Genomic DNA, 27,154 nt, shown 5'->3' with positions numbered 1-27,154 from the left:
ACAAAAAATATCTCGCCGGGCGGAGGATCGCTTAAAGACGCAATTTAATCGGGAACTTTACATTCCATTACGCCGTGAAAAAACTGCTGTATCGCCCGGAAGTACGTTCTCTGGCCGCCAGCAACCCCACCCCGCCCCGGCGCCCCTACTTTCCCCCGGGGCCACGAAACGCTTTTTAAAAAGCTTCCTGTCCGTCCGGGGAGACTCGCGAAGGTAAGTTCCCTTTGAGGCGATCTCGTCGAACTTTCGTCCGCGCCCGGATCATCCCTTCCATCGGTAAATATTATCGCGAGCGAAATATTAAACCGGACTACAACGTTCCCGTCTCGCCAAACGCGCGGATATCGAAATTTTCACGATTGGGGGAACGTTAATAAACCCCTATTGTTGCTTCTTTGCCAGAGAACGATATGGAGCCTCGAATGTCCATCGATTTTTCTGTCTTGGACGAGCACAGTGGACAATTTCGTAGTTAATCGTTTCGCTGTTTGATGATATATTGGCTATTCCAAAAGGGTTTTACCTTTACGCGAATTCTGGGAGGAACTGAGAAATGATAATTTACTAATTAATTGTCTAGCACTTTGGGCCAAGCATTCCAGATATTCCACATGCAATGATAATAATTTCCACACGCGAATAATATTTTTAGTTGTTAAAATATTATGCATTTCGTTGGGAAATGCAATTTTAAAGTATTCGTATAAAAGTGTTTAGTTTACCTGCGGATAAAAGGTTTCGGATTTCATCGGTGGAACGTGGTTCGAAGTACAGGGATAAAAATCTGGTACAAAAGTTTATTCTTGCCGGTATAGATAAAAGATTTCACCGCGGGTAAAAAGTGACCCGGTTTTCGCTTCTCGCTCGACTGTCGAACCGCTGCAACGATTAATGCGTCAGCTTCAAGAGCGAATGCTTTAATATTTCACCGGCGGCGCAAACATTAACGAAGAAAACTTGGAAAAGATTTATTTATATACACACGGAGGGAACGTAATTGAAAATCCGCCGGTCAACCGGGGGGATAACGCGGCCAACGTAGCGCCCCGACACTCGCGAAACTACCCTGTCTCGGGTCGATAAATTATTTTATTCCGTCGAAACCACAAGGACGTGCAGAAAAATCCCCAAAAAGGTTTTTTGTTCCAGGAAAGTGGAGAAAAACGTGAGAAAAGGGGGTGCAAATCGTTGGAGAGTCTACAGTCGGAACGAAATCAACTTGGAGCCTTTCGAGACCACGATCCCCTCCACTTTGAAGATAGGCCACGCCCACTGCGTTATTTTTCGTCTGAGACGCAAGATTTGACATTTTTAAATATAAAATAAGGGCCCTCTATTTGTATGAATTATAATAAATAGCATCAGATTGATTAAAAGCTACGTTATTCGGCGTAATGGTATTTGATACGCAAAAGGAAAAATCGTAGCCTCGTCGACGATTCCCTTTGCTCCCTTTTCCCCCGTTATCCGTCGAACAAATCTATGGCTCCCTATAGTTTGCAAAGAGCATAATGCCGTTCGACTAAAAGAGAAATGTTCCCCACTGTGGTGGATGCCTTTGAGCGAACTTTTTTCATTATTGTTATTATTATTGGGAAAACTCTCGACTACAAAATACAGAACACCACGGTGTAAATACAACGCGGGAATAGGAGGGAGGAACAGAAAAGAATGTACATATATACACGAAGTAAAGTAAAGTAAACAAAGATGCAACAAGGGACGTATTAATACAATTGTTGTCTTTCCAGCGGGAACATTTAAATAGTTCAAGAACCGTGGAACGCGTAGCACCATGTATACCTTGTCGAAATTTTACGAAGAATATTTATGTGAAGATAAAAAAAGAACAAATAATGTATGTCTCTCAAACATTAGATATTGTCAAGTTATCTTTAAATTCGGTTCGAAACGCAAATGTTTCCACCTGGCGTCCCAATTGTCGATTCTCTCGAACGATCGGGAATATCGCTAGGCATCTGACCGATCTCATCGCTGAAAAGAGAGACAATGGCGTCCCTTCGTAGGCTGTTATCTCCCGGGTACGAGAACCGGCGCGTTTATCGGCCCGCTTGTATCTTTATGAGCCGGTTACGCGTTCCTCGCGCGGCTCGACGGAATCCCGCGACGACGAAAGTGGCTGGCAGGCTGCGGGGCGAGGGTACGACCGACGGGGAACCATCCTCGCGCGTTTAATCCGACGACGGCAGACGCGATCCATCTTTGTTGTCGTCGCAGACGTCTGCGGTCCACCCTCTTTCGTCTTGGAGCGCGTTACGAGTACGTCTTCTCCACGGAACCGTTACCCACCCCGCAACCAATGCAACCTCCCCTTCTTCCCCCGTTGTTCTCTTCGCCGTTGTTGCCAGCGGAAGCCGGTTGACGCAGTCGGTGACTCGGCCACCTGGGAAATACCGAGTAATGCCCGCAAAGCTGGTTCCCTTTCTCTCCTCCCAACCCCTTTTCGCTCGTTTTCCTCGCCGACCCTTAGAGCTCGACTCCGCGTTCCTCTTTCGCTTTTTTTCTTACCGCAACGGTTCGTCCACGAAACAGCCAAACGGGAACGAGCGTCCGCTAGAATTGCCCGAGACTCTCGTCTCGAGTTCCCTGGTAATCAGGATCACGAGTACGCCAGGTCCCGTTGATGATTTAATTTATCGCGGCGATCGAGAATAAAGCGTCCCACGACCCGAAATAAAAATCGAACTTTTCGGGGACAGTCTGTTGAACGTGTCGCGAAGAAGCTCTTTTAACCCGCGCCGAGCAACCCCTCAATTCCTCTTCTTCGTCGATGCTCGTTTGCTGTCGCGTCTCTCGCGCCTCCGCTTGGACGAGGAACACTTTGTTAATATTAAGTACAGGACGAGCGAAGGGACCACGACCAGAAAGGCGATCACGTCGACGAGGTTGCGCGTACACCACGACATGTTCGCGGCATGGCTTCTCAGGTATGGACTACCCTTGCTACGGGCGATGTGCTCCACCCACCATACTGCTGTTTCCATGGGCGACGAGGGACGGTCTCTGTACGCTTTCGACAGCGCCTTTGCGTTCTCCGTGTATCTGGAAAAGAGGTTATTATTGGGGAATTAGAAACTTCGTGGATTGCTGGATAATTCGTTACTCGAATAATGCACCATTGAATGACTCATAAATGTAAAAATGTGATGATTTTAACATATGAGACTCGACAACATGTAGCCTTATGATTGTGAAACTCTACGTACTTAGAACGAGACATAGTAAATGTAGTTTTTTTATGAAAGTGAAGTAGGTGAAAAGGTGCACCCCCTTGCTGATCTTTATGAAATTGAAATATGTTTAGACGTACGTTCGAGCAAATACTACACGCAAGAATAGTTTTAAACGAATACGACTACTCCTAGTATTTGCATCCCAATATACAAAGTCCAAAAAGAACTTTTGACAAGTAGTATAAGTTCGGGAAGTCTCGGGCCATTTAAATAACAGCGTGATCGAGGACGTATGTACGACGAAACGGATTCGACGGGTGCCAAGAACGTTGGACCGTCGGAGTTTAAGCGGAACCGACGCGACATATTCTCGCGCACAAGTCACCGTCGACGTTAACAACGATGCCCGATGCACAATGCCGCGGGTACGTTGAATAATTCATGAAATACGAGGGATCGATCGACCACTCGATACCGCGGCGAACGGAAAAAGATGCCACGGAATACTTTATAAATATCTCCGAGGGCTTTTAACGGCGCGCTTATCGTTCACCCGGAAACAACCCTTTCCATATCGATGAGAAACCCGACGATGCCCGGGGAAAGGACGTCACGATCGAACGAACAACGAAAACAGCCTTCTCCTGAGTGGGGACGCTCGGTGGCGCGGATTATTCGAGGCCGGAACGCGCGAGGAACTCGCGACAAACTCGCGAAGGAGAAAAAAACACTAACGAGAAATAACAGGGGGTGGATTGGAGAAACGCGAACGGAAACAGAACGAGAGGAAAACGGTGGGAGGGAGGGGGTTTGGAACCAGCATCGGACGACCGGGAGCACACAATTTACCAATCGGTACTCTCCATTATTCGTGTTTACAGTTGCAGGCCGCGAATCAACCTGGCCCCCCACCCGCCCCGCCCCCTCCACGGTCGTCCCTGTTATTTGCCTCGGTCAAATTCAGTCGCAGGCCTGCGGTGGTTTTGAATTAACCATCAATTTTAAGCGCGTTCGACGTCCCTTCCGTCGACGCCGCGCCAACCCCGTCCACGGGGGGAACCGCGTCACGGCGCTTCGGATGGTGTCAGACAAACGCTGCGCCAAGGGAATTAATTTATTGCCGCGAGAACCGACGGCGGATCGAAACAGCGACGCGCGAAACGCTCGTAACAGTGTACAGAGCCGGAGACATTCGTTTCGCGGCCATTTAATTTTAGAGGGACGTTGATCGACGATCGATGATTCGCCCGACGGCGTTACAACCGATGGGCGATCTGTTCCGACGAATCAATCGGCCCCTTAAGGCCACTACCGCTCACCCTCCAACGCGATCACGGTGACGAATCGAGCCACAAATTACCTGCCTTACCGTATCGCTGGATTTCTTCGGTGGTGTTGATCATTAGGATCTCGAAGATTTTAGGGATTATAAACGCTCAAGAATATTTCAAATGACTAAAATAAGCTACAGGGCGGGAAATAGGGCGGCTGAACGAGTAGGATGGTGGGGGTTGCCCCCTCGATTGACCTTGAGGGAAGAAATTTCAGACGCTTGGAAGGTCGAATTCGCTACTAGATCGATTGTATTTTACTCTCCAGTTTATAAAAATGGCTAACTCTAAGTCGAATGCTATTTTTCTCCGGTGCAATTAGAATCCTCTAAGCGGGCTGGTTTCAGCGGAGAACGAAGAGGCCCCCGAGTCACCGTGATAACAGTTACAAGTCCTGGAAAGTAAGTTTGTAACGCGTCCGTGTGCCCAGGGCCGAGCGACAACGATCCGAGATATCGCGGGAATTATGATCCCCCGGAGATACGAAGTCGGCCTCAGAAATGGGGTTAGAAATGGTTCCTCGCGTAACTTTCGCGACATCTGCCTTCAGACTCTACCGGGCTAAATAATTTCGCTCGTTTTCCGATAACGGAGACCCCGCCGCCCCTGCTGCGAGGAACTCCACCCTGTTCCCATCTGGACAAATCGCTGAAGTCTACGATCAATTACGCGGGACCCTAAATTGACGAAAGATACGATCCTCCAACTTGTTCCCCTACGAATCGTACACAGCTAGAGTCTCGAAAGGGCCGACTATGTTCGAGAATTTGGTTGAAATTTCGCGTAGTACTCTCTATCAGATCGTGTCCATGCTCTTTATCGAAGAAAAAATAACTTAAGTGTCCCCACGTCAATGATATTCATGGAATTTTGACAATAATTGTAATTTTGAAAAACACCCTTTGAATACGAATTTTATTTCATAAATAATCCAGTCGTATAGTCGATAGGAATTGCTGAAACTTCTTTTAGTATGTCACGTCAAAGTAAATTGCAAAATAAACATAAAAGACAACATAAAATGTGGTAGTTTTTATAGTCATCGGATAGAGGATGAAATACCCTTTAAAACGAGCGTTTGTACGAGTCGATAGCGTTATTAGTTCCGGAGATATAGCGATTTTAGTTTCAAGTCGATGCGGTGGCTAGTTACGGAGATATAAGGGTCCGCGAAGCTTTGTTTACGTTTTTGTTGCGCGCGCGCGAGTTCATTCATCTCGCGCGCGTAGATAGTAAACAGTGCGTAGTAAATTCTTGGAAATACTACGCCCGGAACTGGGTCACGACAGTCACGTACGCGAGGTCGGTCAGCCCACGCACGTGCGACAAGGAGGTCCGACTCTGCTAGACGAGGACAGAGATAGTCGAATTAAAAAAATTACCTTTTACATAAATTACGATATCTCCGAAACGGGAAGTCCGATCGTCAAAAACCAAAAAGCGTTTTAAAGGGGAAGCCTTGCCGCTTCTAACAGTGGCTTAATTATTAATAAAACACTAGTAGTTTCGGAACTGCACGCATCTAAAGTTTTAGTACTTTTCCAAGACAGTGTACTCTATTTTCTTGAGATAACATACATTTAAGAATAAAAGTGAAGACAGTAAAAGCACGTATACTGTAAGAAGAAGTCCACTACGAGACTCTGGGCGCAGCCTCGGTTTGTTACGTGTATACAATAAATAAATAAACCACCATGCTCAGGAGACACGATTAATTGGAGAAGATCCGCGGAGTTTGGGGATTGGCTTTCCCCCGTTAAACAGGTAAATTCCTCGCGGGTGCTGGGAAGTGTATAAAATATATTATATAGCGGGTGCTGAGTGCAAAGGGCGTCGTCGCATAATAAATGAGACTTCCGGTTATCGGGATCTCGCCCACCGGGTCCTTCGCCCGGCAGCAAATTCTCCGGAAACGAGTCACGAATATTCCGAGCCACGGAGTCCCGGGGCCGCTGAATATGCAGGTGCACGCAATTAAAATATTCCCCGGCGCGGGAGGAGGGAAGGGAAAAGGGGTGGATTGCCCCTGCCCCCGTGTAAAAGTAATTTCCACGCGGGAAAAGGAATTTTTCAAAGTTAGTTCTCGTCGGGTCTCGTCATGCGTTATATTGGCCGGCGAAGTCGGCGAAATTCGAGGCGCTGCGCGGGAAAGTAATCTTCGTCCCCTCGTAATTCCTTCGAAGTTACTTTACGATTTCCCGGGGCGGGGTTCGTCGCCCGCCACGTTACCAACTTACTTTCCGACTTGCAACGTTATCGCGGCGAACCGAGAGGCCACCTCCTTCTCTCCCAATTAGCCGAGGTAACCGAACACGCGCACGTACAACCCCATCTTCGGGAGCATTATTCAGGATTCCGGGCGCGCGGCAGTCTTCTAAATTATAAACCATAAATTTAGGAACGTATTACAAATCGCGTAGCGATTACGACGAACGCCACTGACGAACATTAGGCGCAGGTAACGCACGAAATCGCGCTACTTCGAGCTAACGTCCCAGCGAGCGTAACTGCGATAGTTTAATGGAGCAAGAGGGGTATTTAGATCGAAATAAGATCGATGGAACGTCGATTAAACTGGTGTCATCAGCTACAATCAATTCGAGACTACAAATTTCGTTTTCTCAGATTCAAAGATGCTATTGTATTATACACTATAGAATGATAACTAAAATTGTACGTTATTGTATTTGCAAATTCTTCACTATTATTGTTATTAATGTGAGTGAAAATTTTTGTGGAATAAGGAGTTTTCATGGATCAAAACGGGCGTAGAATGGGGGATGAAGATCCTGTGACGCGAAATGTCGCGAAATTATAGTCGAAAGGGAGGCCGTATCCGCGGCAGGGGCCGACGAACAGAATTATCGACGCGTTATTTCGCGGAACGAGATACAGCTGTAACGCGAACCGCAGAAACGCTTAACAAACAGCCGCTGAAACGACCGCGCGCGCGCGCATGGCGACCAGCTAATTGGCCCAGAAGCAGAAAACTCCGACACCGGGTATGTTTCATTCGCACCTGACACAAACAACGTTTAAATCCTCGATTACAGTCGCTCGCGCGTTACGCGGACAGGATATCCGTTTCGCCTACGTGCTCGTTAATTTTCGAACGTGGTTCCTGGGTAGGGAGCGCGCGACACGATTAAAGCACGAACCGTAGAAACGGTGTTGGCGTAAACGGTGGCGTTGAAGTTGCGGCTGAATCGTATTGTTTCGATTAAATGGCCTCTGCGCTTTCGAACTGCTCGAAAAATCGTTCCTGCGTCGCTTTTATTGCATTTTCTGTCTGTTGCGACGCAGGATGACGATCTGTCCGTGGTTCAACGGATCGTTTGCGTTCGCTATTCCTCGTTCAACTTAATGCACGAAGAGTCGTGATGTGATAAGATTTTAGACTGAGGTTAACACACCTTTTGTAACAATGTTTTAAATGTTTACTATAAAACAATATATATACAATCGTAGAGTGTAGTGAGTGGTATTTGCTGTTTCTCGGTGAGTTCTGTCTGAGTTCTGTCTGAGTTCTGTCTGAGTTCTGTCTGAGTTCTGCCCTGATGGATGTGTGTTAGCGTCGTTGTCGAGGAGGTTAAGGTTGGGATTGGCTGCTGATATTTTGGGGAAAGGTGGATTGTAAGAATTAGGATTGGTCGGTTGTGTTGTGAGGGTGGATCTGAAAATGGTCTTGAGGCGGAGCTTGAATGTTTAAATATTTTGGGAAATGTTGTTCGGTTAGGGCTAGCAGGTAATGGGTTTATTGCGGTGATGGGTACGTGATGTGCAGCTGTTGGAAAGGTCAAGTTTTTATGGGGCAATACTGGTCGCGAAGAGTGGTAATTGCCGAGCCTAAAAATGCTCGGCTGCTACGACCTTCTGGAGCTACCTGTGTTGGGGCTCAACACTGTCGATATAAAAAAAGGAACAAACCATTTCTTGTTTGTAAAAATCTTTATCAACGAACCAATTGTTCCCAATGTGGAGAGGTTCTTCTCGAAGACTCGAGTCAGGTGTTTTTAGAAGGCTCTCTCATCGAATGATTATCGATTCGATAGATTCTGGTCCGATCGTCGGTCATCGTCGCCCCGTGACCAACTGTTCCGAACTAATGAAATCCAGCATCCGGTATAGTCTACGAGAACTCGGTCTAAGGAGCTGTGACGAATTTGCACTAAGTTCTTGGTAACTTCGCGGCCCGATTCGACAAATTTTTAACTAACGAGCCAACGTTTCCGATAACCGTACCCGGCGAGTCCTCTCTAATTAACCCCTTTCCACGCTCCCCTGCAATCAGCTCCCACGCGTTTCTACTTCATTTATTCGCGAGACTGGTTGAAAAACATTACTTTAAGTGCTTTAAATAAATCTTAAACGGAAAATCATTTTCTCTACCTGCTCTGATAAATATTACAACGTGACATGAAAGATGCACGTTTTAAAACTTGCAGTAAATTATTTAAAACGTTATAAAGTGTGCTGTCTCTCTCGAAGTCACATTAATGGATTAGAGGTCGTACTTCAGGGGATCATTTCTATGGTATAATAGATTATGCATATTATCGGGCACTCCTAATAGCGGGGAGGCAAAATTCCATATAAAATACTGCCGGAGGGAGAGTTAATTGGGTCGTAGGACTTCCGAACCTACTTTCAAAATAGAATTCCCCTTAAAATATACATACAGGACACTGGTTAATCGATACCTTCGTAGGACAGTTTCACACTTGATCTTCCTGAATAAAATATCGAACAGAGGTTTCTAAATGGAAGCTGTCGTCGATGAAAATAAATCGTGTTAGTAAACAGTGGACCCCGGTTAACCGACGTCCCACTGTACCTCCACGAGAGATACATTTTTCTAGGACTCGACGATCGTCGGTTCCGTGCCCTGAGATAATTCGAAAGCCGATACAAAATGGTGGATATAGCGGAATAAAAACGAGATGTGAGCTCGTCTATCCGTGCCCTGGTCGAGGCTCGCGTTGGAAGAGGACGGGACGAAGGAACCTCCGGTGAAATGGCCCTCGGGCCCCGAGCTCCGATCCAATTAGATTTTTAATAAAAGTTTACCCATCCCGGGCTCTCTGTCCCGCGAGTCACGTACCGGTTTGCGTCCCTACGGGCTGAGAAAAAGATTAACTGGTTCCCAGGGTAACCAGCCTTTTGACACCGAGCTATCGGACGACCCCTCGCCAGTGGCGTATTAACCGGGACCCCGCGACCGAAAATAATACCGAAACGTCGCCTGTTCGTGCACGGGAAGAAGAAAACATACGAGCGGGAAAAAAGCTCCTGGTCCAGGAAATTGCTTCGAGTCGTCGCCCGGACCATCCAAGAAATTTGTCAAGTCGTAACGAACGCTAAGGGCATCGAGAAAATACTAGATTTCCTGGTTAGAACTCGTTGCATCGCCCGCCAGTTAATTCGAAATTTAATTCCCTTTGTTTGTTCGATTAAAATATGAAATCCTACCGAGGAGGAAAAAGAATTGCTCGACTCAGCACAAATCTTCCAGACATATTCGAGGAACAGGAAACACCGAAAAGGCACCGTTTCTTACGGGCCACCCTTCAGATTCGACGACGCAAGCTCGTAAACGTCACCGTGATACACTGCTGAACGTATTCGCGTCCGCGGCATACAGAGACTGCCATAATCAGGTATCGTTGCTCGATCGATCGTGCAGAAGGGGATGATAAAATTTTGTAAAATGTTCCGGCCCCGAGGGGGACCGTAATTCTCGACGACGTTTCCGTAATTTCGGTAATCGATGGAGACCCCCGTTTCGCGATGGGAAACGACTCGTTTTAAGCGAACGAGCACGCAGACGTCGGCCAACGGCAATCTTTAACGGCGAAACGGTACCGCGGGTGGTATTCCCGCTCCTCCAAATAAGTATTTCGTGTTCGAAAGGTGGGCGGGACCTTTGGCAGCGAGCGTGGATGCATAAACTTTTGCCTGTCCGTGGCACCGGATTGTAAATTATCGCGCACCGACGCGCCACGACGCGCGAAATCTACGTATTCGCGATTCGACGCAACCCCCCACGAACCCCCCTGTTGTACCGAAACTCGTTGCCAGACGCGATAAGATCGGGAAAATACACGCCGCGAAACGACCCACGAAGAAAACGTACGAATTGTCGGAAACCGAACCAAAGTGCATCGGCGGGTTGTAAATCCGATTACGATGTTGGACGATACGCCGTGGTTCCAAATTAATCCACCGACCAGGATAAACCTTCGACGGACCCCACGATAATATTACTCCAACCCTGCTCGAGGAAATTATTTTTCTGTTTACTGGAGGGTTCGGATATATTTGTAAGGGAGCTCTTTTTTATGAATTTAGGAAGAAAACTCGGGAGATATTGATTTCGAAAGTTTATAATTTAGCCACCTCTTCTATTTAAATAGCTATAAATTGTAAACAGTGGATATATCCGTCGATTACGATTTAAAAGCGATACGGCTAAATTCTTTAGCGTGCATTCGTCGAAATCGTTCGGTGTCGCCGAGGGGTTCGCTCGTAAGTATCCCCGTGATTGGAACGCGCGGCAAAATGAACAAAAATGGTGCGTATTATGCTGGGAGATTTAACGGTGACGCGAAATAATCCTCTCTGGTCCCAAGAGACGCGAGACCCTGGGATCCGATATTACCGGCGCGTCGATTAATCAGGCTCCCACGGAACGTATACGATATTAATTCCGATCGGGGCATTGTCAGATTTTTCGAGGCGGGAATTTACGGTACGCGGAAATTGCTCGCTTCCACGGTATTTCCATTCCCGATGATATTTATGCCTCTGCCGTGTCTACGACGAACGGGGTTGCTCGTCCGGTCGAAACGTCGACGCACATAAGTGGGCGAGTCGGATCGGATCGATGGGTATTAAACTCGCGGCGATCATCGGAGCGGTGATCCGTCGAAAACAGAACGCTTCGAATCAATTACCGGGGACGGGGGGAGGTTGGAAGACATCGCGACTATCCGCCGTCGAAAGAAAAATCGCTGTCGAGCGGGTCGGTTTAATAACGCGGTCGCTCGATGCCGCCATCTTTCGATTACGCTGATTCCGGACGGTCCTCCCCCGAGCCCAGGCCCATATCTGGCTTTATAAAATCAACCGGAGACCGGTCGGATCGATCGAAATTCACTCCGTCATCGCTAACTTTCCTTGATTAAAGCGAACCCCCGAACGTCTCCTTTTTCCACCCTCGTTGTCGTCTCCTCGGGGTAAGTTTACACTGTCGCGACGAAACGTACCCGGGAACACGGTCCAAACTCGCGAGGAAAAACCTCCATTTTAACGGGGCCAAGATTTCCGCGACCCAACCTTGGAAACAACGCGACATCCGGGTACCATACTGGCGAATGTTTTGAGTCTCATATATCTTTAATCGTTGACCTCAGAGGACCACGTCAGGAACACTATGAGAAACTCAATTGTACAATAAAGTCTTAAAGACATTTTACCCAAAGGAAAGGAAGACTATATTTTTACGATTCATCCGCAAATATCGGGGGAAACTCGTCTCCTTTCGCCCCTTCGTGAAATTTGAATCTCGTTCGAGGAGTTACGAGCTGTCCTTTACTTTCTGGATTTTCTTCCATTCCGGATTGAATTCTCCCCCCACCCCTTGATTTCAGGGCGCGCATTTTGGAACACCCTGTGTGTAAAACCGATCTCGACACCCCCCTGGAAGGGGGTCCACGGGTGCTAGACGGCGGTCGGAAAAATCCAATCGCTTCACCGGCGATATACGTCTTTGTAACTCGATAAGTCGACCGGGTAATGGTGGAGGGGAAGAGGGATCCTGCGAAGAAATTTTCAACGTCCAGCGAGAACGACAGACGGAGGGTGGATAGAACGAGATCAAAATCCGGAAATCTTATCCGTGCCTCGGATATTCGGATGCGCCTGTTCGACGGGGACACGTGACGCACGGAAAATTGCGGTTCTGCTCGGAAAAAAACCGGACGATGCTGGGCTAGGATCGCGCTCCAACGAGATAGGAACGACCCCGCGGCTCGAAAACAGTTTTAAAAACGATTCAGAGTATTTCGTTCTTGACGTTGCATTTTTACTCTTGTCCATCGCTGTTTTCGTTTCAAAATGATTAAAAATAGCTAATCTCCAGGCACGTTGCCCCGCGGGGATATTTGGCTCGATTTTTCCCCCGGTAACGAGTTCATCGAATGCTTTTGCGTAGGCGTGTTGTTCTGATGAAAAACACGTGTAACCGTAAACTGTATTGCGAATAATTCCGGCACTTATCGCGGATTCTCCATCGAACAGGCTCGACGAGCACGGGGCAACTCGTCGAGGGATTATCGTTACATGTAGCGCTAGTTTTGCAGAAAAAATTAGAGTGCCATCGAGCGGGATTTAACGCGTTTCTAGTGCACAACGTAGAATTGCGTTCGCGTAATCCACGGGTACACGCATCGTGCTTTCGATAACTTAATTCGCGGGCGTCTGGCTCGCACGATCGGGAGATTTTTTTATTCGAACCGTGTTAATAATTGGGGCCATTTACAATTTTATCCAAAAGATACCAGCCTGTTATTTGCAGAGCTGCAAATTGGTGTTCCAAGAAGCATCTTTTAATTCGAGAGCTTTGGGGAGTGGTAGAAATCGTGGTGAATCGAAATAGATCATCTGCCAAGGATGGCGTTTTCTCGTAACAGGCGCATCGAAAATCTCGGATAGAGGGCTAAGACTTTGATCTTGCGGCGGGGTTTCTCTTTCACTACTCGGCACGATGAATATTGCCTTCCATTTTATTCGCCGTCGTTGTTCTCGCATCCGGCCCTCCTTATTAAGCTCGATACACAGGTAATCCCGACGGGGCCGTCTTTGATCTTATAATAATCAAAAATTCCCCGGCGAATTCAATTCTAAGGCTTTCCTTTCGCCTCGTCGGGAATCTCTCGTTTGCCGCGCCGAGAGAACCCTGCGAAATCAGGGGAATATTTTCGTTCGAAAGGCACCTTTTTCCAGGCCTCGTTAGGACTCTGTACGGAAAAGGGACTTCAAATAACCGTTACAATAAATATTTGATTAAAATTACTCGACGATGTTTCGAAGGAACTGATCTACGATTGACACAGTCATAATACACATGTGAATTATCAAACAGGTATACAATATTCTTGTAACACGAATAATTTGCAAATAGAAATGTTCGCTGCACCTGGACGAAGGGATCGGGCCGAATGGAGGCTTAGAAAAATGTCCCATCGGACGTGTACGTCTGTATTAGCGCGTTTTCTAAATGCGGCTTCGGTGTGCATCGCGCTGAATGCATTATTCAAACACTTGTACCCGTACACGTAACTTAAATAATGAAATTCACCGGATCCCAGAAAGCCAGCTTTTTGCTTCTCACCCCCTCTCTCTCTCTCTCTCTCTCGCCCTATACTCGGCAAACTCACTTTAACCCCACAACGGAATATATTCCCCGGTAAACACAATACCGAAGACGCGGAAGTTCCATTTGCAAATAAGCAACTTTTTAATCCGACGCGAGGCCGTCCCGGGAAACGATGCCCGGAAGTCAGCCCCCGAAGCGAGCTAACTTTCAACAAATTCACCTGATATCCCATAGCAAGCGAGAACACCATCCCCACCGCGTGTCTGTACGCCAATTCTTTTTAAAAATAATCGAAGAACCCCTTGGAAATTCTAATAATGCTTATTAATTACCACGTTCACGATGTGCTCGATGAATAAGAAACAGTAAACCTACGCTTTAGATTTTATTTCCCAATCTATGCATCGAAAAGGACCTACTAATAGCAGAGGAAGCAATACTTAAGAAAATTGTGAAACTATCTTGGTAAATAAAATAGAACCTAAATTTCCCGGTAAAAAACGACGAGATAATTAACCCAGTTGACGAATAATGGATCCGTCACGCCTATCGGAACGGTCTCCATAAACTATAAACTAGTTCTCGAAGGAAGGAAGATCCTCGCAATTACGGGCGGCTGTATACGATTCCCGAATCTGTTCCCAGGGCTTTGAACAGCGAGCTTCCGGTGCAGAGGGGGAGTCTATTCAACGACAATGCAGTTTCCCGGATCGTTGGAAGTTATTCTTCGGCGTCATCGCGCGGAAACGCGAACCATTCAGAACCGTCGGACGATCGAGTGGGGATCGTAATTTCTTTACAAGCCTCCTCCCCCCCGGTTTAAGAAACATCCATCACGAAGTTTCGGTGCTACGGTTTGTGCTCTATCGAACGTTCCCCCATTCATCAAAGCAGTACGGAGCGACTCTCGGAGCCGCCCCCCCCCCACCGTCCAATTACTTTCTCGTCCGGAGACGTTCCACGCGTCATTACGCAGCGTCTCCGCTCTTGTTCGTTTCCATTCCCCTGCGTTTCTCCTCCACCGACGACCCTTTCTTTTTTTTTTACGTTTCCCTCGTATCCGGGTCGACCATTACGCGTCCCTTACGAGCGAGCAGGTGTGGCCTCGCGGAAAGGAGATCACCCCGTCCCCGCGGAGAATAAGAATCCCCGGTCACATTTCGCCACCCCCCCCCTCGAATAAATCCGGGCGACGAGAGAACGCTGGCCTGAAACGAGGAGGAACCTTGGAACTCGTCGGGCGAAAAGGGTTACGCTCGCGGGAGAATAAGGACCGGGAACAACAGGGCAATAAAACGGACGGGGATGGCGAGAGGGAAGAGCAAACGGGAAAAGATAGACGAAGGGAGCGAAGAACCGGGCGAAAAACCCGGGGACAAAGCGCGAAGGGGGATGAGGACGCGGAGGAAAGGGTGTCGAGCTAACTTGACGACGGAGCTGCACTATGTTATCCCTCGGCCGTAACCGAAGAAGAAGCGGAGGAGCAGGGGCGTGTCTCGTACCTCCTTACAAACTGCCGAAACTTTGACTACCACCCTCTTTCGCCCCCTCACGACTGCAGGCTTTACGGGGTAGCTCGCGCCACACGGCACACAACGTCTTCTTTGACCGCGACACGCGCGCCTGCGACCCTCCCGTTGGCTCCAGTCATAAGTAATTGTTGCCTTTTTCCAACTTTGCTTCCCTTTTGGAACAGTTACGGAACTACTTACAGAGAAACGCTGGGTAGAACCACCCCCCTTCTAAAATTCTTAGAATTTCTAAATATTCTCCATTAAAATACGCATCGTTTGCCTTTCGAAACATTAAAATCCTCCAATCCGTTCAGAAGTTATGATATTTTAAACATTTGAAATAAAGAATTTTTTTTTTAAGTAAAGAATTTTTTTCTTGAAAATGCGTGGGATTTCGAGGATATGTTTATTCACCAGGAATGATTGTAATAGACCCCCGCAGCTGAAAATAATTTTTCCAGAACGATTTAAAGAAATTTCTTTTCGCTGAAAAATTTCAGTGAAACATCTCAATGTATGGTCAGACATCAGATTTTCGGTAAGGAATTTTTTTCTCGAAACTGAGCAGGATTTCGGGGGTATATCTGTTGACACAAAATGATTGTTATTGACCCCTGCGATCGACAATAATTTTTCCAGAACGATCTAGAAATTTTTTTTTTTAAATTTGTTTTCGAAGAAATTTCTCAAACCCTTAACCGTGGCAGTTACTTTGGCCAACCCTTTTGGCAACAACGTCTTGCAAAGCAGTCGGACACCGAATTCGGTTGCACCGCTAAGAAGCCCGAGGAACGAGACGAGGGTTGGCACGATTGTCGGCGCGAGGACAGGTGATCAAACACGACTTTCTCCGGCAGTTCTTTAACCGAGGCGAATTAACGAGGGTACGTGCAGTCCGAAGTAGGTACGCTAATTGCACAGAAAATCGTGTTTCTTCGCCCGTAATTCTGGACGAGGGACGACTTTTTTTACGGAAGCGCCAGCTCGTCCGGATAATGTATTATAATTACACGGCCAAGGTGGAACGCGAACCGCGGGAGAACGTATCTCCGGGGTCAGATAAAATTCGACGAAATTCTCGCGACGTTTATGCCAGACCCTTAGAACCCTCGAATCGCACGGTTCTCCATGAAAGTACAACGCGATATGATCGTCGTTCTGCGAGCAGAAAAGGGAACGTAAGGTTCGACTGCTTCGACGACGATGTACTTGAATAATTCCCAGCGTTCCACAAGCTTTTCAGCATGGTGGCAAGGAGATATACTTGTGAATGCTCAAAAAATTCTGGAACTTTGGGAACTCATAAGACAAATGTCCAAGAACGAAGACTAGTGAAATCTAAAAAATTAAGATAACGAGATACCTAAAAAAAAAAGAGTGAAATGCATTTCTTAACGCGTCTATTTCTCTCGAAAATGCATCCACCCATTTTCCAAAGGCCAAAAATGGCGTCTAAGGTGCGTTCGACCGTCGTTAAATAATTACGGGACGGTATATTCCAGCGAGTCCACGGAGGAAAATGAATTTCTAAATAGCGGATGTACGGGGTTTAATGGCGTTTCGAACGACCCCCGAGTCGAATCCGACTTATAAGCGCAATCATGCGCAGAGATATTTGGGAATTGAATGGGCACTTGACGTCGCCTCGCGGGACCCAGGAGGCCATCAGGAAATCGAACAAGCTGTACGCCCCGGTCGTGAGCCTCTCTCGTTCCCGAGCCATCTGTCTCTCTCCCCGAAGAAGTCGTGAACCGCAGACGATAATATAACTTCGGTTATGGCGATTTTAAGATCGTACTGATCACCCCGAGCGCCAAGGGTGAAGCTTCACGACCGACGAACGGGAACAGACGGCAGCCACTTTGACTCCGCTCGACCCCGGGGTTCGCGATCCTGTTGGTCGTATTGCCTCGATCCTTAGGGCACACGCGATCGTTTGCGTTCGCGTTTTCCCATCGAACGTTTCCGCCATCAAAGGACCAGGGTCCACGACGGTGGTCGACTTATTTTTCCAACAATCTACTGTTTAAAATCCACAAAGATCCAAGATCCTCAAAGGCGCGCTCGATAACAATGGCGGACCAAGAGAACTACCCTTTAGGTTTTAAGCATTGAAATTTATGCCTGCAAACTGGGCTAGACTCGATCAACTGTGATACTTTTCGACGTTATCGCCAAGACAAAGGAGCGGTTCTCCGGTATAGAGACGCCTTTTTTATCATTTCTTTAAGATCGTTATCGAAATTCTTGGCACTTTTATGCAAAGCAATTCTTACGGACGTTTCGTCGAGTGTATTACTGTATCGCGGTGCACCGTACGAAACGGTCCTATCACGCTTATCCGCGACGACTTTCTTACCCGGGGCCCCAGCCTGGAACGCAAGAACCGACCGCCATAAATCAACGGGAAGTGGTGATTACGGGCGCAACGGTAGCCCGCGGCACGACAACGAGCAGACCCCGACGCTGTTTCCAAATCGTTCGTTAATTTTATATCACTCGTGCATGAGACGTTGCGTTTAACAATTGCGCCGCCTCACGCGAACGCCCGAGATCGGTTAACGCCAATCCCCCTCTCGCATTTCAACGCGTCGTTACCCCGATGTTCGATATACGCGAACTCGACACCAAGCACCATCGCTTGATCAAAGAACAAAGCGATTATATTGGTCTCTTTCCAATAAAAAATGGTCTCGAACCGTTCACCTCGAAGCAAAAACCTTCCTTGCTCGAGAAAAGGTTTTTCAACCAAAACTGGATTATATAGTTGGGGAAAAACAATTTTAGAACTTTCGTGTGCCGATATTCTCCGGAATTTTGTCTAAAAGTGTTAATAAATTTAATGCAGGAAACTTTGTTTTACCGTCTTTCTTTCCACTAAAAAAAAGTTCGCGAGGAAAGACGACGAGGGATTGCAAGAGCGTGGAGGAATTGATTTCTCGTAAAACGATGGAATTGTGGAAACGACCCCGGACCACGCGTTCCCATATTTCGATCACGTAACCGCGATGATGCAAATCGCGATCGTCCAATTACGCCGCTCGCGTCTATTTATTAATTAATATTCAAGGCGTCGCGTAACGGGGGATACAATCGCAACAGCCACGTCGCGGTGGCGGATCGGCATCCACTCCCACCACCCAGCAACGTTCTGTCGAAGGTCCAAGACGAGCTCGTAAATCCTAGGCTGTCGTAATTACCGGGTACCGAGGCTACGTCGAACGCGGAACTGCCAACGCTTTCCTATCCGTTCTGATTTATTAAGCAGCTTTCGTCGTTCGACACGGTGACTCGCGTGCCGGCGCATCGTAATTAAATCGCCCTTAAATCATAAGCCGCCGGTAATAAGGGAGAGACACTGTTACACGGAGGTACACTTTCCAACGAGACGAAGATCTTTCTGAATTAAACCTAATATAATCTGACATCGATTTCCACAATAATTCAACGAGAATCGCGACGTTCCTTGCGCGGAAATCGGTCGAAAATGCGAGAGTTCTTTTGCAGGAGCGTGGACGACAGTTCAGACGCTCACCGACAGAGGGCGACGATCGTCTTTTCTCTCTCACAAGTGCTTGATCGAGCAAGTCGCCGTGTGAGGGAATAAATATTATTAAATTCTTGAAGCAAAGGGAAACTCTGACACTTTGTAATATAGAAGGTTCGAATTCTGCCCAACGATATTGTTCAGTTCCCAAGTTTAATCAAAATACAGCTCGTAAAGAAGAAATGGCCCACTGTATATACAGAAAATAAATGAGTGTATCATCGTAGTAAATTATATCAAAGTCGTTAAGGGAGGTTTTTGAAGGCGTTTGGAAACTGGGGGCAGTGATTCCGGGGGGGCGACGACGCGGGTTGGGTGGCAAGTGTCCGGGCGTCGAGGCCTGAAATATTCAGGGACGAGCAATTATCGCGAGGCGAAAGAGCCAGAGATCCGCGGAGCGCGTAAACACGACGAACGTCGAGGCATTGCAGGAACGCGGGTGGCGCGGTTAACAAGTTATCCGGTGGGCCGCATTGAATAATGTAGAATTTAATTTCAGCCCGGCGGCCTCTCTTCGTAATCATCGGGCCGCGGCGTTGATCCGCGCCGTGAAACATTTAGCGGCCGTGAAATTTCCCATGCGACCGACCCGGATGCGGCTAGACAGACCGAAGCCGGCGGTGTGTTCGTCGATGGACGAGGAAACCATCCTGGAGGACCTTTCGCGTCTGGAATTCAGGAACCGCGAGGAAAGGGAACGAAACAGGGAAACGGCGAACGAGGGTTGATAAACGAGGAATGAATTTCGAAAAGATTACGAGGAAAATGCAATCGCTGGCCTAAAGTGTTGCTTTAAATTGAAAGCAATATTTTAGTTTCATTAAATTCAATCAATTGGCAGATTTGTATCATTTTCTTGGGACGCCAATAACGTATTAATTGGGGGGGTGTAGACCCCTCACGGTGTATGGAATATAATAATAGGGAAGAGTATAGAGGCTGATATTTACAGAAAGAAGATATAACGCGGCTTTGTATAAATTAAAAGAAAACATCGACGCGTAGATAGGACAGGGGGGACGCGATTGCATTTTCGATGGAGGCTTTGGAAATAAGCGTGGAGCGAAAAAGTCGATACAGTCCGATTGCATTTTCCTAAAATTGCATATTTTGTACACCGGGATTTTTCGAATGCGAGATATTCTGGAATAAATATTGAAATCGATTAGGCGCGGGCAAGTGCGAGCAACTGGTACCACCGATGATCGGACTATCGAAGAAAATTGAATTTTTCACGTGTAATAATAATTGATTTGCACACGATGTGTTCCCGGAATTCGTGGCTTGGAATGGATTTAAATTAAAATTCGGTCAAGCGTCGCTCCGGACACGCGTGCCATGGATTCGCCACCCGTGGTGTCGGTGAAAAGAGACAAGGGTGCGTTGCCAAGGGGTGACAGGGCTGGAGAAGGGCAGGGAAAGGGGTGGAAAAACGCCAGTGAGCCGCGTTACGGATTAACGGAGCCGCCTGTGCTGCAACGACGATGCACTTCCCGGATATCCGAGCGCCCGGACAGTTCGTGAGATATTCAACGGACCAAATATCCGGGCAGATTATACGACTTTCCTTTTTTTGCCACGATCCCCCCCCCCTGTCCTCTCCTTTCGACCCCTTTCCGTGTTCTCCATTTCTTTGGCCGCGGCGAACGCGGTTTTTCGAACCGATACCGTCGCGACGCCCCGCTTCTTGCGTCGCTCTTGCAACGAAATCATCTCTCAGTATTTATATTTCTACACTTGATCGATTCGAGAGTGGCCACGAGACTCTGTTAGAGACCCCAAAATTTTCAAATTCAATTATCTGGAAAATAAAGCATCGAATCGTAGAACTTTGAGAAATCCCCTGAGAACCCTGTACGTATTCTTTTGGCAAAGTCAATATTTGTAAAACAAGTCGCGGGAACACAATTAATTCAGAGGGAGTCGGAACCCTTTCACTGCTTCCATCCCTCGTGTTTCGAATCTATTGGCGCTGTACTAACACGCGAACGAAAGGGACAAATGTACCTGGTATTGTTGAAAATTTCGTCCAACGCGTGCCTCAGCGACTGCTCGCTCAATTCCACGTATTTCAAGACCAGTGCGACCCCCCTGGCCGCGGCAGACATTGAGTTCTGATACTGATCGCCGTACAGGGGCATCAATATCATCGGCACCCCGTGGTACGTCCCTTCGGACAAGCCCAGAAGCCCGCCATGGCCGAAGTAGCACTTAACGTTCGGATGACCTGCGAAAAAGACACAAGAAATTCGTTCAAACGCTGTCCAATGAACAAAAACGACAAATTTCCATCGTCTGCCCATAATTGAACTAAATAAAATTAAAGTCTCGCATTATAAACTTCTAATTCGAGTAAAATTGTTATTATAGATCCTTGAAACATTCTTGACTAATGTAAAATTATTTTACATCTGACAGCAAAATATAAATTGATCTGAGAGTCCAAAATAATTACAATATCTAAAATTTGTAATACTACCCCGACTGAAATTCCAGGAGGATAAGGGTTAAGAGAGTCCCTCGAAAATGAAACCTGTCGATCATCGATTGGTCTGAGAGTCCAAATTAATTACAATATCTAAAATTTGTAATACGACCCCAACTGAAATTCCAGGAGGATAAGGGTTAAGAGAGTCCCTCGAAAATGGAACCTGTCAACCATTGATTATATTTCAGGGAATAGACGCTTAGAGGACCGAAGCTGGCGGATATAACCCCGTTCGAAGGTCACCAGCATTTTTCCACCACCTGGTGACACCATCTGCAGAAGATCAGGCTGCGGAACGAGCAGCCTTCTCACCTTTTTTCGATAGCGGTTCGGGTCCTCGAGGATTCTTCCCGACACCAAGCATATTTGATCGCCAAAGACGTTCCCTCTCGATTCTTTCTCTCGGAACGGAGTCAATGTTATTTGCACAATTCCCCCAGAAATAAATTCCCCGGCATCGGCGGATCAGACGCGAAAATTCCGTCCACGTTCGACCCGTAAAATGGACGCCGTGGTCTTCCTGGTTCCCTGCCACGAGAAGCGAAGAGTCCCTCTTTTTCGTAAATACGCGACGTTAGATTTCATTCTGGAATATGAAACATTTTTGAGGGGGGCGATACGAGCTTATTACGGGTCGCTCGCGAACGCTATCTCCCCTGAAAGAATCATGGCGTCCCCGTATAATAAGAAAGGACGCTCCCGGAACGCGACATTAAATAAATCCCGTCGAATGCCTGAAAAATTCCAGCCCCCCTTCCTCTGCGTTTCGTCGCGAAAAGTCTGCGTTTCGTCGAGGGTGGCGTTTCCGCACCCCCAGCGTCGATCCTAATGTCAAATTCCATTACGTCCACCCTCCCACGCACCGTCGTTTCGAGCACGGACGCGTACGCGACGGATTTGCGTCAGGCGTCGCGATTTTGAACGCGTCTTGACGCCCCCGGGGCTCAGGCATTCCAGACAAATTAGGATGCTTGTCTTTTTACGACGCTGCTCTCGCAGTGGAACTCATAAATTAGTAAATAAAAATGCTGCACGACTTCTTATAGCAAAATATAAATTGATCTGAGAGTCCAAATTAACTACAATATTTGAAATTAGTAAGATTTTAATTTGTACGAGAGTCCCTCGAATTTGGGATATTAATACCAAATTTCTGAACTAAAAATAAAAGAAAAAATGTTCCTTAATCTTGACTATGAAATTTCAACTATTGAAAGCCGAAAACTCTTGCTTGATTCTTGATTCGCGTGCAAAACTTAAAAAGATTTTAACTTGGAGTCTTGTTGGTACGTAAAGTTCGTTTACAAGGGTTTTTGATATTTTTCGATGCTCGTAACAACTTCGACGAGCATCTTTCGAGGTTACGTGATGCAGGATATTTTCTTTGAGTCCCCATGTTCGATTTTTGACGACTGTGGAGAAAATCGGTATCGCGACGGTCGCGTGATTTGACCGGAGATTCCGTACGGCCGCGACGCGCCGCGGGAGACATTTTTACGGCGTCCGTAACGAGGAAATAACGCGGTGGTATTTCCCGCGGACGTTCCCGCGCGTTTTACGACACGGATGCCCGACGACGGGAATTGATATTTAGCTTTCGTCGGCCCGGTAATAAGAACGACGAGATGTCTATGAAATTCCACGGGGGAAATGGCACCTTCGAGGGACGAGCCGCGAACTGCGTTAATTTATTGCAACGGGACTGCACGAGCAATTATTTTCCAATTTTCGGAACGCGTCGCTGCAGTATTGGAGCGGGTAAAAAAAATTTTATTGACCGACGAAACTATACGGAGGACGTTCAACGGAAAACTGTATCTCTGAAAATTGCATTCCTTTTTTAAATCGATTTGGTCTTTTTTAATCTCCATGGAAAAGCGTCGAGGTATGCCCTGAACTTGGTTTAAAAAGTTGAGGCCACGACGGTCACCGGTGACCACTGGAAAATTGTGTGCAATGTATCGAATGTTTCTGATACCGAGAGAATAGAATTTTATCAAATTTTGGGGATGAACCGGGGCGCCTGAGGGACGTTCAGCGCTAATCAAAGGGCATGAAAAATTCAGTCGGCACTCAACGCGTCGATGGTGAAAAATTCGAAAACGTAGCTTCCGTTTCGGAGTTCGAAGGTACTAGCAACAGTTTTCGAGAACTTCTGACATTAAAACCTCGTCAAACTGCTACGACAAGTTCCAACGTTTGCATGATTAACAGAATAAACTGTCGATCTTCGTTATATCAGCTATTTTTCCACCGCGGTCTAAACGTCAAATAAATATGCTCCATTATCGAGAAGTAAATCTAACGGAGAATTATATTAAAGTTATTTTATCTCCCCGGGCAAATCGTAAGGTAGCTTTGGATCCGAGAGAAAGGATTATCTTGGAAACGAACGCGACGTCCCCGCGGAGCAAATTCGAGACGTTGGCGGGATCGTTATTAAAAAGCTAGCCCAGCCTGAAATAAATAAATTTTAAAGCGAAACGTAGAATTATATTAAAGTTATTTTATCTCTGGACAAATCGTAAGGTAGCTTGGATCCGAGGAAAAGGATTATCTTAGAAACGAACGCAACGTCCCCGCGGAGTTAATTCGAAACGCTGGCGGAATCGTTGATGTCGATCCGACGGTACGTAAATCCACGAGACAAATCGAATCGCGATCGATTCGCATCCGTAATTTCGCCGATGTATCACCGCGGACGCATCGAGTTAGCATGCTCCATCCCCCCGCGGCCACCGTCTGATCCGAACGATCTAATACAATCGTAAAAGTAACAAAGAAGTATATCCTATTCCTTAATGGATACCGGGACGAATAAAAGCGGACCCGTGCAGAGCGATTCCGCTTTTACCCAAGGACCAAACGCGATCCACCCCTCCGCCCCCATCTCGTCCTCGATTTTATGCCGCTAAAACGCGATACTCGAGGGCATTGCGTGTCAACGCATCCTCGTGGCCCGACGATATCGTTCCCTCTAAAGTCAATTACATTAGCGGATGGTACGCGTATTGACAGAATCGATCGTAAACACGTCGTGGATACGGGCACCGTGATCAACAGCGGGTCCGCGTCGATTTATCAACCTGTCGTGATCCTCGGTACCGTTCCGACGATTCGTTGGAATAAAGTATTCAAACTCTTGCGTGTTACGGGGCGAGCCTCGATCGAGAGAACGCCGGGAAATTATCGCGATGCATCGCGGTTCGGGGACGATAAAAAATGCAGTCGAAGGGTCACGGCGGGCGCAATTAACCAGGGGCGAATTAACGATTTCCACGGTTCCGCGAGACCGACGCTTAGGGCAAGTTACGATCGACTTGGGGGGGAGTGTAAATCGTGGCGCCGTTTCGCGTGCGTTGTGCTCGAAACCACGATCTTATCGAGATCGAGACCGGCGACAAAGGAAGCGAGAAAAATGGATTCGTACCGGTTTCAGGAAACAAGCTTTCACAGTGGATCGACGTTACAGCAAAGGAATACGAGATACGTGCTTTTCTCCAAAGCTGAAAACAATATTTCTGCGAAAGAATCGAGAATCGACGTTGGGTCGTGGCGCTTATTGTCGTTTGATCGAGCTTAACTTCGAGTAATTTAGTTTAATGGATGTTAATAATAAGGCGGCGTTTATCGGTCGCGATAAACCGGCGCACGGATCGTGATTTCGTCAAATAATTTCGTCTAATCTGTGCGCTGATGGATGTAAAATGTGCTCGGCAAGTGTTTCGAATAACACGATTACTGGCGTCGCGAGCGTGACCGATTATGACACGTAAAAGCGGCTTACATTGCGTAACAACGATCTTTTTTCTCTCGTTAAGCACGCGACGCACGGTGTACGATCATCGGTCAATTTACCTGGGCTCTAAAACGCTTCATCCCCTTCCTGAACCATCTACGCGCGTATCATCTTGATAATTTAACATTAATTTCAGGAATTACGTCCAAGCAATCGCGTTTTCTATCGACAGTAAAATTACAAGACGCGAAATAAACGATTCTTACTCTGTTCCTCCGTTTTTCTAAGAAACAAGCTGTTTTCTAAGAAGCTCGAGCTTATCTGCCCATTACCATTCGTACCGTATAATCAATAGCAAATAAGAACATTAAGATTCACACGGGGGGAGGGTAGAACATGCCTTTTTAATAATAGTACAGAAGTTATGTTCCATGTTATCTCACGACCTCGGTAGTACAAAGTCGTAGCTTGATAGCCAGCTAAACACTAAAATTAGAATACTAAAATTAGCCCGTAGAACTGATAAAGCAACGATGGAAACAATAGCGACCGATCAGCTAAAATTATCTCAACCCTTTAATGGTCTCGTGTTTCCTCGAAACGAAACTATCGCTTTTGCAATTTAAACAAATCTAATATCAACCTAGCATATAGCACAAGCAAAGATATTAAAATATAAGGGTTATGATCGATTCCACGAGTCTTAGGCTCGAACTACCGGCGCCTAAACGCGACGTTCGTTCGAAAGAACCGGCGGGAACGACACGGGGGTCAGGTCTTTGTCCGAGGCAGGTTTAGCGGTGATTTATGTTGCCAGCAGGTCGTTAGCAAGTTGCCTAATTAAAGTCATTTTGCTCGTCAAAGGCCGGAGAGTGGCGCAAAACTACCCGCGCGAGAATTTCCGCGGTCCTTGGCCAAACAGCCTCCAGCCTGGCCCGAACAAACGTCCTTGCCGCAACGAACTGATAAAGTATTCAGAACAGGAGTGGATGGGGACCGCGTCTTCACCCCGAAGAAATTCCCCCGCGACGAAACACGGGTGGAACATGGCCGTGAAACCGCGAATTACTCTGATCATCGACCAGATCGTTGATAGGACAAAAATAGCATCCATCAACGGTGAAACTAATTGCTCGAACCGTGCTGACCGAGCATCTTTCCGGTTTGCTTCCGTCTCTTTATTCTCCTACTGACTAAGCGTTTTCGGTCTCGATCTGTTTACGCAACGTTTTCCCCCCAGAACTGTTTTTTTCTTGGCGCCAAATGTATCCCAGATTCGGTTTAAATAATATTTCCAGCCATCCCCTTGCGATCTAGATTTAAGCTGTATATTCCAACGCCAAAAAATTCTTGCCTCGAACTCTATTTTGCCAGAGTAAGCAGAGCTTACGAGGAGAACTCGTTTTGTTTAAAAAATTTGACGCTTCGTATCTCGATGAGGAAAATAGAACGTGTCCCCCGATTTATATTCGAGGCACTTTGATAACGAAATATTTCGATCGAGTTGCGATGATATCACGATGAAAAGAGTATTTTTGACGTTATTATTCGCAAATTACCGTAAATAGGTCAGAAGGGGAGCAGGATGAGCGTGGAGAAGCTGATCGTGAGGGGCAACGAGATGATTTTGCGATTCGAAAACAATTTCATACGCAATGATCGATACGAGGTATACGCGTTAATGGTTGGATATCATTTTCAGGTATCGAAGAGGCCCCTCGACTGTGCGAGCCTCTTTGAATGTTTCAAAACTATTTGACGCTCGCTACGTCGGCTCTACAGCAAATACCTGCACGCTCTCGAAAACGTTACTGCCTCGAAATCCGCTTTCGATATTTCGCAACGATTCCCGCCGCTCGGGCCTCGATTAGTTTTGAATCGTCGCGGCGGAATTTCAATATTTCGATTCTCGAGCACCGGTCCATTCTTTCGCTCTTTTATTGTTATTAATGCCCCGCGCAACGA

The 27,154-nt window shown here is 47.0% G+C and overlaps 1 protein-coding gene across 1 annotated transcript in view; it reads right to left on the bottom strand.

Annotated features, from left to right (window-relative positions):
- Positions 1–304: 304 nt before the first annotated feature.
- Positions 305–27,154, bottom strand: part of LOC122396157 (UDP-glycosyltransferase UGT5-like) — a 33,549-nt gene continuing 6,699 nt past the window's right edge. The window contains exons 2-3 of the mRNA XM_043394317.1: positions 20,970–21,189; positions 305–3,063 (exon numbers count right to left, since the gene is read on the bottom strand). Of these exons, the coding sequence (XP_043250252.1) occupies positions 2,772–3,063; positions 20,970–21,189 (512 nt within the window). The 3' untranslated portion in view covers positions 305–2,771. The remainder of the gene's footprint in view (positions 3,064–20,969; positions 21,190–27,154) is intronic.

Source organism: Colletes gigas, unplaced genomic scaffold (assembly GCF_013123115.1).
Source record: "Colletes gigas isolate AHSC1104 unplaced genomic scaffold, ASM1312311v1 Colletes_gigas_Sc00001, whole genome shotgun sequence".
Taxonomy (NCBI): Eukaryota; Metazoa; Arthropoda; class Insecta; order Hymenoptera; family Colletidae; genus Colletes; species Colletes gigas.
The sequence above is the reverse complement of the archived record's forward strand: the minus strand, read 5'-3'. Positions and strand labels throughout refer to the sequence as shown.